The sequence below is a fragment of the Triticum urartu genome, chromosome 7A, assembly GCF_056163025.1.
Source record: "Triticum urartu cultivar PI428250 chromosome 7A, HENAU_Tu73, whole genome shotgun sequence".
NCBI lineage: Eukaryota > Viridiplantae > Streptophyta > Magnoliopsida > Poales > Poaceae > Triticum > Triticum urartu.
Window position 1 is genome coordinate 286361943 of NC_141879.1, and position 12551 is coordinate 286374493.

Genomic DNA, 12551 nt, shown 5'->3' on the forward strand with positions numbered 1-12551 from the left:
GCGGCGGCTAGGTTAAGAGTGTGGCGGCGGTGCTCAAAGTAGGAGAAAAACCCTGACAGCGTGACGAAGACCGGCGCGGACGGTGGCGTTCCCGCGCCAAGGAAGACGGCGCGACGCATATCACATGAGGTCGACGCACGGTGACGGCAGAGCGGACCGCGGGCCGCGGCGCTACGGCCCGAAGGTGCGACGCAGCGGCGACAGGCGGGTCGGGGCGACGGCGGGAAGACCTCTGGGCGGCGGGGACCGTGGGCCGCGACGCTGCGCCCCGAAGGGGCGACACAACGGTGGTTCGCGAGTCGATGCAACTGCGGGGATGGCCTCGGGGCGGCGGGAGGGACCGCGTATCGCGACACTATGGCCCGAAGGGGCGACGCAGCGGCGGCGCTGCGGCCCGACGGGGCGACGCAGCGGCGGCCCGATGCTCTATCGGTGGAGAGGCACGCTGAACTCGGGGACGATCTTCACGGGACCTGCGGAGGCGCGCGTAACCGACGGGCCAGGTCGGTCGAGTGGCGTAGGTGAGGCGGATCGCGTCGGCGAACGGGTGATCAAGCCGATCGCGCGTGAGGTCGGGGACGCCGCTCGATGGAGGGGTGGTGGCGGCGGAGTGAAGCTGGCGACGACGGACGGCGTGGGACGTCGTGCGGACGAGCTTGTCAGCACCAACACCCAGGCTGCCAAAGCAACACCGGCACCCGGGCAGCGAGGCCCGAGCGACCAACAGAGCAGCGGCGCCCGAGTTGAGGCAGCCGACGCAGCCGTCCCGCTGCAGCTGAGGAGGAGGCCGGCGAGGTAGACCGCCAGGCCGCCGTGCAAACGCGGCAGAGGCGAGTGATGTGGATCCATGGGCGGGCCGGCGCGCGAGCGACGACTATGATTGGTCGTCGCATGGCGCAAGGCCGCCGGGTCGGGGCGATGCAGGTGTCCCGGTCGGAGCAGGACGGTGACGGACAGACCGACGCGCGGACGGCGGCTGGCCTTGACGGGCCGCCTCGGTCGCGTGGCCGTCGAGTCGGAGGAGAGGCCGGTTGGTCACGCCGGGGTCGGAGTAGAGGCGCTCGAGGTCGATGGCGGCGGTGGGTGACGCAAACCGGTCAAGAATAGATCAGAAAACCAAAAAGAAACCGCGCGGTCAAGATAACCGACGGGGAGAGAGAAAACCTCAGAGCAAGGCTCGGAGAAAAGACTCTCTAGGACAGTCGGTCAACACGACCGGCGGACAAACCCTAGATACAGGCAGCACGGCCCCCGGCGGCGGTCATGGAGGCCGACCGCCTCGGGGGCGGCGCACGGGTGCGGTAGCGGCGGCGGCTAGGGTTTAGAATCGACTTGCGATAGATACCATGTTAGAAGGGAGAGAGGGATTTGATAAAATTGTTGATGTATTGCTTTAGCCTCGTGGGTATATATATAGAAGTAAAATCATCTACTTAGAGTACAAGACAAGTCAGAACAAATTCTAGTCTATCTTATCTTTCCTAATAAACATTATATTCAACAGGGCGAACTAACTACACATCATCGGTCTTGTCCTATATGGCACATGAAATCTGCCTTCTAGTGTCAAGATTCGTGCAAAATTGAATCGACGGCGATCCAGGTGTGTGAACAAACGAGTTAGAGAAGTGCCACACATGTGGGCGGTAGTGTTTCCAAAAGAGAAAACACTGCACTTACGGATGACGTGTGATGAAGCAGCATTTTTTTGTGTGTGTGAGAAAATATCATTCATTCATTTCCAGTTCTTGTCACTGCACAACCTCAGGTACGTCCATTTGTTCGTGCCTAAGTTGATCTCGTTAACTCTGCAGCTTACATGCACAAAAAGAATCACATCTAGCGGTCGAACAAATTGAATTCACGAATCACGAGGAGGAAGTTTCTTCTTTGCATAGTTTCCGGCTGAGGGTGCTGAAGTTGGCTCGCGAGAACTGGCGGGACGCGTTCCTCCAGTCCGCCCCGGACTTCATCATCAGCTCGAACTCCTGGTAGCTGATGCGTCCGTCCCGGTCGGTGTCGACGTCGCGGATGATCTCGAGGATGGCCTGCTCGTTGGGTCCCAGCTCCTGCCGGAGCTCGTCGATCTCGATGAAGCCGCTGCCGTCCTTGTCGAAGTAGCGGAACGTCGCCGCCAGGTACTTCTCGTTGGTCATCTTCTTGAGGTGCAGCAACACCGTGACGAACTCGTCGCAGTCCAGCGTCCCGTTGCCGTCCGTGTCCGCGGCCTCGAGCAGCATCCTGATCTCCGACTCCGGCACGCGCTGGCCGTTGATGTGGAGGCCCTCCACGAGCTCCTCCAGCGACAGGTTGCCGTTCTTGTCCTTGTCCATGAGGTGGAACATCTGCACGTACTTGTCCAGCTCCTCCACCGGCATGTTCCGCGCCACCACGCCCAGCGCCTTCTTCTTGAACTTGTTCATCGCCGAGAACTGCTGCAGCCGAGACCGCACCGCCTCGCCCAGCGACACGTTCGGCGCCGTCTCCGCGTTCTTCAGCCACGGGTGCTCTGCCAATCACAAACACAATGCCTGCGTTAGTTCTACGTCCATCCACACCACGTGCTAATCAGTAGAAGTGCAATGGTGCGGTACCAAGAACTTGCGCGGCCGTGAGCCGGGCGGCGGGGTCGGGGTCGAGCATCCCCCTGATGAGGTCCTTGGCGTTGCCGGACACCCTGGGCCAGGGCTCCCGGTTGAAGTCGAGGCCGCCGCGGATGATGGCCTGCGCGATCTTCTCGTCGTTGTCCCCCCAGAAGGGCGGCACACCGCAGAGGAGGATGTAGAGGATGACGCCGGCGCTCCACACGTCCACCTCCTGCCCGTAGTTGCGCTTGAGGACCTCGGGGGCCATGTAGTAGGCGCTCCCCACCACCTCCGTGAAGCGATCGCCGGGGTTGAAGAACACCGAGAGGCCGAAGTCGATCACCTTGAGGGGGGCGTCCTCGGATTTGTTGGCGAACAGGAAGTTCTCCGGCTTGAGATCACGGTGGATCACCCCGTTCGAATGGCACAACTGCGTTCGAATGGAAACTTAGTTAGTTCGTCGCCTTCGTTGCGAGATTGGTGCGCAAGAACGTTGATCGAGAAGCGTGTTGAGGTGTTCTTGAACGAATCTTGCATGCGGGTTGCGTACCTGGATGACGTTGACGATGGTGCGGAAGATCTTGGCAGCGGCTCGCTCGGAGTAGTGGCCGCGGGCGACGATGCGGTCGAAGAGCTCGCCGCCCTCGCAGAGCTCCATGACGAGGTGCACGGAGCCTTCCTGGTCCTCGCGGGCCTCTCGCAGCCGCACAACGGCCGAGCCACCGCGGGCTGACATGCGCCGCATGATGGCCACCTCCCGCCGCACGTCGGCCGCGTGCGCCGCCGCGGCGGCGGCGGCGGCTCTCGCGGCGGCCTCCGCGCCCCCGCCACCCGCGGCCTTGCGGTTCGCCCCGCGGCCGCCCCGGCGGCGGTGCCTCCGGATGGTCTTGCACGCGAGCGCCTCGCCCGTGGCGGCGTCCTTGCAGCGGCGCGTCACCCCGAACTCCCCGCGGCCGAGCTCCTTCCCCAGCACGTAGCGCCGCCCGAACTCCGCGGACGTCATCTTGGCCACGAGCTCCTCCTCCTCGGTGCCGCCGGCGGGGCCGTCGCCATTGTTGCGCCTGGAGCTGCCGTGGTCGCTCTTCTTGGAGGAGCGGTCCGAGCCCGTGCGGGCGCTGCTGGTGCTGGCCCCGGAGGCGGCGGCGGCGTCGCGTTCGGTGACTGGGAGGACGAAGGAGAGGTTGCCGAGGCGGCCGCGCAGCTTCCGCGAGCAGGCGTAGGCGGAGTAGCAGCCCCCCATCGAGCCACCTCCCTCGCCGAGCCCGCCGCGAAGGCGCTCCTGCCCTGCACTGCCCCCTCTCTTCCCCTCTCCCTGCCTTCCTCGCGTCGGGGCCGCGCGTGGGCGTGCCGCGTTTGTTGGCGCGTCGACGGGGGGTCAGCCGTGTCCCGCGCTGCGGCTCGCCGCGAGATCCTGCATGGCCGCCTCTGTTCGTGGCCGCGGCGGCCCACGCGCGCCCTACTTATGCTGCCCGCGGGACGGGACGGGTGTGTACAGGTTGGAGTGCGGAACGCGGTGTCACCCGGGGGGAAAGGGAGAGTTAATACGCGCCACGATCGTGGCCGCGTAGGGCTGCGTGCCGCGCCATCTACGGCTGCTAGACGCTGCACGTGGCAGCTGCGCCATATACCCGAGAGAACCGACGGCTGTAGAATGTTCGTGCGCACTGATACCTGTCACGTTTCCTTTGTCCTTGGGCAACAAGATTCCATCGGGTTTGTGCTGTGAAGCAACGCGGGAGACGGTCTGGACGGTCGGATGCTGTGCCGTTGGGGAAGCCGGCTGGCCGTGCAAAGATTGCTTGTTCCACCGTTCATTTTACTCCCTCCGATCTGAAATATAAGTCTTTTTAAAAAAATTACTATAAACTACATACGAAGCAAAATAAATAAATCTACACTCTAAAATATATCTATATACATCCGTATGTATTTGTAGTGAAATCTCTAAAAAGAGTTACATTTAGGAACAGAGGAAGTACACGGCACTGAAAGACAAGTACGCACGGCGAGAAGATGGCACCTTGTCAAATGGAATAGGATTTGTAGGTCTAAAGAAAAAGGGAGTTTGGGAGTAAACGACCTTAAAAACAAAATATAAGTTTTATGGTCAAATGGTGGTGGAAAAGACTCAAAATGATGTGGCACAAGACATTGTGAAGGGCAGATACCTAGCTAACAAGACTGTGGCCACAGTGAGTTCCAGATTTTCAGACTCCCCTGTTAAGCTCTTCTGAAAATCAAAGACTTATTATACTCCCTCCGTTCTTAAATATTTGTCTTTCTAAAGATTTTGACAAATGACTACATACGGAGCAAAATAAGTAAATCCACACTCTAAAATATGTCTATATACATCCGTATGTGGTAGTCCATTTGAATCTCTAAAAAGACAAATATTTAGGAACTCGGAGGGAGTACATGATTTGTACAAAAATTAAAGTTAAATCTGGGACTTAGCTAGAGTTGGAAGTACTCCATCGATGGGCTAACCCTATTTTGTGTCCAATTTCCTCAACTTTTCTGATATCTGTGTTGAATAAGATTGTAGTGTTAGTAAATTTTATACTGTTGACACATGTATCTTGTTTCGGAGAAGACTCAACACAGATATGTTGGGGCGGTGGTAAACTTTATGTAAATGTATTTCTAACATTCAATTATTTGATGAGAAAGACAGTGTAAACTGAGGGTTAAACAAGACAGCTTGTTACACAACCAAATCCATGTATAAGTGGTTAGAGAAACCTCCTAGTGGATGCAATTTCAAATGGATTTGGAAGGCTAAACTACCTCTCAAAATTCAAATATTTCTATGGTAGTTGTATTTAAGACGTTGTGCTTACTCGGCAAGTGATGCAATAAGGAAATTGGTCTGATAATCCTAGTCGTTCCTTCTGTAGAGAACCAGAGTCGTCTCAACATCTTTTCTTCACATGTCCACTGGCTCGGGTGGTCTGCCAATCCATCAGAGTGGTGCTTGGGACTGACTTGTGTCCGAACAATTATTGGCAGTATTTTGCATGGTGCTACACTTTTCTCCCTTGTGGGGAAAAGTTTTATACTATTGGCTTAGCGACTATATCTTGGGACACTTGGTTAGCTCAAAATCGAGCCACTTTTGAGGAAAAAACTAATGAAAACTCCTTTTGAGATCGTTTTCTCCATGTGATCCTTCTTATTGTATTGGTCACGTCTCCAGCAGGGCGAAGATGTGGTAAAACTTTGTTCTGGTGTTGAGATAATCAGATCAAGCACGGTGAACTTGATGAGGATCTACAATGCGTCCAGGCAGCCGATAGCAAGGGAGTGAAGAAGGTTGCAGGTCCATGGTGCTATGCACTTGAAGTTAGCCGATCGTGATAGTCTCCCTTGATTTGGATCGAGTGATTCACCCTTGATTTATGTCAGTTATGATTTGATCAACGAGATGATTTTTGTTCACTCCAGCTCGAACTCGTGATAGTCTCTTGGGGGGTTGAGCTTCCTCTTCCTCTTCTTCTTGATCATCTTGTGCTTGAGATGAAGGCGAAGGAGGTTGATGACGATCTTGTTGAACTTATTCTTATTGTCGAATGCCACTTGTGGAATCCGATTCATTGCCTTGAAGTAGCGGGCCCCACTTCAGTAGAAGGAGCACTTTTTTTTATTTCCACGGGTTTCACATTCCCAATAGCTAAGTCCTTTGAAAGGATCGATATAGTTGACTAGAGGGGGGTGAATAGGCAACTAACAATTTTTAGCTTTTCTTTAACAATTTAAACTTTGCATCAAAGTAGGTTGCCTAGATATGCAACTAGGTGAGCAACCTATATGATGCAGCAAGGATAGGAACACAAGCAAGCAAGAGATATAACACAAATAAGCTTGCACAAGTAAAGGCACGAGATAACCAAGAGTGGAGACGGTGAAGACGAGGATGTGTTACCGAAGTTCCTTCCCGTTGAAGGGAAGTACGTCTCCGTTGGAGCGGTGTGGATGCACAATGCTCCCCAAGAAGCCACTAGGGCCACCGTATTCTCCTCACGCCCTCACACAATGCGAGATGTCGTGATTCCACTATTGGTGCCCTTGAAGGCGGCGACCGAACCTTTACAAACAAGGTTGGTGCTCTCTCCACAACTTAATTGGAGGCTCCCAACGAAACCACGAAGCTTCACCACAATGGAATATGGCTCCGAGGTGACCTCAACCGTCTAGGGTGCTCAAACACCCAAGAGTAACAAAATCCACACAAGAAATTATGCGGGAAGCAATTATCCTTTGGTGGAAGTGTAGATTTAGGTCTCCTCCTTCAATCCCTAGCAAATCAACAAGTTTGAGTGGCTATGGAGAGAGATCGGGCAAGAGAGCTTGAAGTGCATTAATGGTGGATTAAGAGAGGTCAAAGGTGAGAGTGGTAGGTGGGAGAAAGACTCTTATATAGCAACCCTAAAAATCCAGCCGTTGCTGCGTTTTCAGCCCCGCAGCGGTACAACCGGTCCTTGTCCCGGTACAACCGGGACTCACGGTGTGGCTGCAGAACCCTACCAGGCGGTATAACCGGGCCACTGGGTGGTAGTACCGGTTAAGAAAAATGACCGGACCAACCGCCCAGCCACCGCACAACTACCACCTCAGAACAGAGACGAGACCGATACTTGAGCGGTGCAAGACCGGAACAACCGCATGGCCTTGAGCTCTTGGATGGCGAAGTTCTGAGCGGAAGAACCGCTCAGACCACCGGTGGTACCGGTCAACGAGGATCGACCGGATCAACCGGGCCACCACCGCCCGAGAACCGCATCAAAACAGAACCTTGAGCGGTACTTGAGCGGTGCATGGCCGGAACCACCGCCCTAGCCTTTGTTGAGCAAGGTGGCGGTACCACCACCCGGAGGCAGCGGTACAACCGCTCGGTAAAAGCTGGAGAGCGACAAGGTCCAGCGGTACAACCGCTCCAGGGGGGCGGTACAACCAGTGGGAAGAGCAGAAAACAGAAGGAAAGATAGGGGGAACACTCTCTTTCACAACTGAGGAAGACAAATGAGGGGAGAGGAAAGTGTACGTGAAAAGATTCCCCCAGAGCTTCCTAATGAGGATTCCCTCTTGATAGTACGGGAACTCTACGACCAAAGAAAATAAAAGCGTAGAGGACACGTCTTCGATCTTTTCCTACGAGAGGCAATAGAAATCCGATGTAAGCCTAAGCATCGAAAACCTGAAACATATAGCACACGATTATACCAACAAAGGGTTGTCATCATCATCCAAAACATAAAGTAGGGAAATGCCCTTTCAATCTCCCCCTTTTTGGTGGATGATGACAACAACACGATTTGCAAGAGATAAGTCAATGAAATCTAGACGGAACTCCCCCTGAATATGTGCCCCAATAGGAACTAGCTGTTAGAAAGCATGGGCACACATTCTGTTGGAAATATGCCCTAGAGGCAATAATAAATTGATTATTATTATATTTCCTTGTTCATGATAATCGTTTATTATCCATGCTAGAATTGTAATGATAGGAAACTCAGATACATGTGTGGATACATAGACAACACCATGTCCCTAGTAAGCCTCTAGTTGACTAGCTCGTTGATCAATAGGTGGTTACGGTTTCCTGACCATGGACATTGGATGTCGTTGATAACGGGATCACATCATTGGGAGAATGATGTGATGGACAAGACCCAATCCTAAGCCTAGCACAAAGATCGTGTAGTTCGTATGCTAAAGCTTTTCTAATGTCAAGTATCATTTCCTTATACCATGAGATTGTGCAACTCTCGGATACCGTAGGAATACTTTGGGTGTGCCAAAACTCACAACGTAACTGGGTGACTATAAAGGTACACTACAGGTATCTCCGAAAGTGTCTGTTGGGTTGGCACGAATCGAGACTGGGATTTGTCACTCCGTGTAAACGGAGAGGTATCTCTGGGCCCACTCGGTAGGACATCATCATAATGTGCACAATGTGATCAAGGAGTTGATCACGGGATGATGTGTTACGGTACGAGTAAAAGAGACTTGCCGGTAACAAGATTGAACAAGGTATCGGGATACCGACGATCGAATCTCGGGCAAGTACAATACCGCTAGACAAAGGGAATTGTATACGGGATTGATCGAATCCTCGACATCGTGGTTCATTCAATGAGATCATCATGGAACATGTGGGAACCAACATGGGTATCCAGATCCCGCTGTTGGTTATTGACCGGAGAACGTCTCGGTCATGTCTGCATGGTTCCCAAACCCGTAGGGTCTACACACTTAAGGTTCGATGACGCTAGGGTTATAAGGAATAGATATACGTGGTTACCGAATGTTGTTCGGAGTCCCGGATGAGATCCCGGATGTCACGAGGAGTTCCGGAATGGTCCGGAGGTAAAGATTTATATATGGGAAGTCCTGTTTTGGTCACCGGAAAAGTTTCGGGTTTTATCGGTAACGTATCGGGACCACCGGAAGGGTCCCGGGGGTCCACCAAGTGGGGCCACCAGCCCCGGAGGCTTGCATGGGCCAAGATTGGGAGGGGACCAGCCCCAGGTGGGCTGGTGCGCCCCCCCCCCCCAACCAAGGCCCAAGGCGCAAGGGAGAGTGGAAGGGGGCAAACCCTAGGCTCAGATGGGCCTAAGGCCCACCTAGTGGTGCGCCTCCCTCTCTCCCCCTCTTGGCCGCCCCCTCCAACCCATCTAGGGCTGCCGCCCCTCTAGGGGTGGGAACCCTAGAGGGGGCGCACCCTCCTCCCCTCCTCCTATAAATAGTCGAGGTTTGGGGCTGCCCAAGACAAGACGATTTGATCTCTCCCTGGCGCAGCCCTACCTCTCTCCTCCTCGTCTCTTGCGGTGCTTGGCGAAGCCCTGCTAGAGTACCACGCTCCTCCACCACCACCACGCCGTTGTGCTGCTGCTGGATGGAGTCTTCCTCAACCTCTCCCTTTCTCCTTGCTGGATCAAGGCATGGGAGACGTCGTCGGGCTGTACATGTGTTGAACGCGGAGGTGCCGTCCGTTCGGCACTAGGATCTTCGGTGATTTGGATCACGATGAGTACGACTCCTTCAACCCCGTTCTCTTGAACGCTTCCGCATAGCGATCTACAAGGGTGTGTAGATGCACTCTCCTTCCCCTCGTTGCTGGTTTCTCCATAGATAGATCTTGGTGACACGTAAGAAAATTTTGAATTTCTGCTACGTTCCCCAACAGTGGTATCAGAGCTAGGTCTATTGCGTAGATTCTATGCACGAGTAGAACACAAAGTAGTTGTGGGCGTTGATTTTGTTCAATATGCTTACCGTTACTAGTCCAATCTTGATTCGGCGGCATTGTGGGATGAAGCGGCCCAGACCGACCTTACACGTACTCTTATGTGAGACTGGTTCCACCGACTGACATGCACTAGTTGCATAAGGTGGCTAGCGGGTGTCTGTCTCTCCCACTTTAGTCGGATCGGATTCGATGAAAAGGGTCCTTATGAAGGGTAAATAGCAATTGGCATATCACGTTGTGGTTTTTGCGTAGGTAAGAAATGTTCTTGCTAGAAACCCATAGCAGCCACGTAAAACATGCAAACAACAATTAGAGGACGTCTAACTTGTTTTTGCAGGGTATGCTATGTGATGTGATATGGCCAAGAAGAATGTGATGAATGATATGTGATGTATGAGATTGATCATGTTCTTGTAATAGGAATCACGACTTGCATGTCGATGAGTATGACAACCGACATGAGCCATAGGAGTTGTCTTAATTTATTTATGACCTGCGTGTCAACATAAACGTCATGTAATTACTTTACTTTATTGCTAACCATTAGCTGTAGTAGTAGAAGTAATAGTTGGCGAGACAACTTCATGAAGACACGATGATGGAGATCATGATGATGGAGATCATGGTGTCATGCCGGTGACGATGATGATCATGGAGCCCCGAAGATGGAGATCAAAAGGAGCAATATGATATTGGCCATATCATGTCACTATTTGATTGCATGTGATGTTTATCATGTTTATACATCTTATTTGCTTAGAACGACGGTAGTAAATAAGATGATCCCTCATTAAAATTTCAAGAAAGTGTTCCCCCTAACTGTGCACCGTTGCGACAGTTCGTTGTTTCAAAGCACCACGTGATGATCGGGTGTGATAGATTCTAACGTTCACATACAACGGGTGTAAGACAGATTTACACACGCGAAACACTTAGGTTGACTTGACGAGCCTAGCATGTACAGACATGGCCTCGGAACACAAGAGACCGAAAGGTCGAGCATGACTCGTATGGTAGATACGATCAACATGAAGATGTTCACCGATGATGACTAGTCTGTCTCATGTGATGATCGGACATGGCCTAGTTGACTCGGATCATGTAATCACTTAGATGACTAGAGGGATGTCTATCTGAGTGGGAGTTCATAAGATGAACTTAATTATCCTGAACATAGTCAAAAGGTCTTCGCAAATTATGTCGTGGCTCGCGCTTTAGTTCTACTGTTTAGATATGTTCCTAGAGAAAATTTAGTTGAAAGTTGATAGTAGCAATTATGCGGACTAGGTCCATAAACTGAGGATTGTCCTCATTGCTTCATAGAAGGCTTATGTCCTTAATGCACCGCTCAGTGTGCTGAACCTCGAACGTCGTCTGTGGATGTTGCAAACATCTGACATACACATTTTGATAACTACGTGATAGTTTAGTTAAACGGTTTAGAATTGAGGCACCGAAAACGTTTTTGAAACGTCGCGAAACATATGAGATGTTTCGAGGGCTGAAATTGGGATTTCAGGCTCGTGCCCACGTCAAGAGGTATAAGACCTCCGACGATTTTCTTAGCCTACAAACTAAGGAGAAAAACTCAATTGTTGAGCTTGTGCTCAGATTGTCTGAGTACAACAATCATTTGAATCGAGTGGGAGTTGATCTTCCAGATGAGATAGTGATGTTTCTCCAAAGTCATTACCACCAAGCTGCTAGAGCTTCGTGATGAACTATAATATATCAGGGACATATATGATGATCCTTGAGATATTCGCGATGTTTGACACCACAAAAGTAGAAATCAAGAAGGAGCATCAATTGTTGATGGTTGGTGAAACCACTAGTTTCAAGAAGGGCAAGGGCAAAAAGGGATACTTCATGAAACGGCAATTCAGCTACTGCTCTAGTGAAGAAACCCAAGGTTGAACCCAAACCCGAGACTAAGTGCTTCTGTAATAAGGGGAACAGCCACTGGAGCAGAATTACCCTAGATACTTGGTAGATGAGAAGGCTGTCGATAGAAGTATATTGGATATACATTATGTTAATGTGTACTTTACTAGTACTCCTAGTAGCACCAGGGTATTAGATACCGGTTCGGTTACTAAGTGTTAGTAACTCGAAACAAAAGCTACGGAATAAACGGAGACTAGCTAAAGGTGAGATGACGATATGTGTTGGAAGTATTTCCAAGGTTGATCAAATATCGTACGCTCCCTCTACCATCGAGATTGGTGTTTGCGTTGAGCATAGACATGATTGGATTATGTCTATCGCAATACGGTTATTCATTTAAGGAGAATAATGGTTACTCTGTTTATTTGAATAATACCTTCAATGGTCTTACACCTAAAATGAATGGTTTATTGAATCTCGATCGTAGTGATACACATGTTCATGCCAAAAGATAGTAATGATAGTACCACCTACTTGTGGCACTGCCACGTAAGTCATATCGGTATAAAACGCATGAAGAAGCTCCATGTTGATGGATCTTTGGGCTCACTCGTTTTTGAAAAGTTTGAGGCATGCGAACCATGTCTATTGGTGTATATGCATGAAGAAACTCCATGCAAATGGACCGTTTGGACTCACTTGATTTTGAATCACTTGAGACATGCAAATCATACCACATGGGCAAGATGACTGAAAGCCTCGTTTTCAGTAAAATGGAACTAGAAAGCAACTTGTTGGAAGTAATACATTTTGATGTGTGCAGT

At 51.4% G+C, this 12551-nt stretch overlaps 1 protein-coding gene across 1 annotated transcript; it reads right to left on the reverse strand.

Annotated features, from left to right (window-relative positions):
* Window positions 1–1715: 1715 nt before the first annotated feature.
* On the reverse strand, window positions 1716–4076 carry LOC125521493 (calcium-dependent protein kinase 21-like). Its single transcript, XM_048686545.2, has 3 exons — window positions 3136–4076; window positions 2595–3015; window positions 1716–2509 (listed from the first exon to the last, which is right to left on the reverse strand). Exons 1-3 carry the CDS (start codon window positions 3823–3825, stop codon window positions 1869–1871), a joined length of 1752 nt encoding a protein of 583 aa, XP_048542502.2. The 5' UTR covers window positions 3826–4076; the 3' UTR covers window positions 1716–1868.
* Window positions 4077–12551: the final 8475 nt, after the last annotated feature.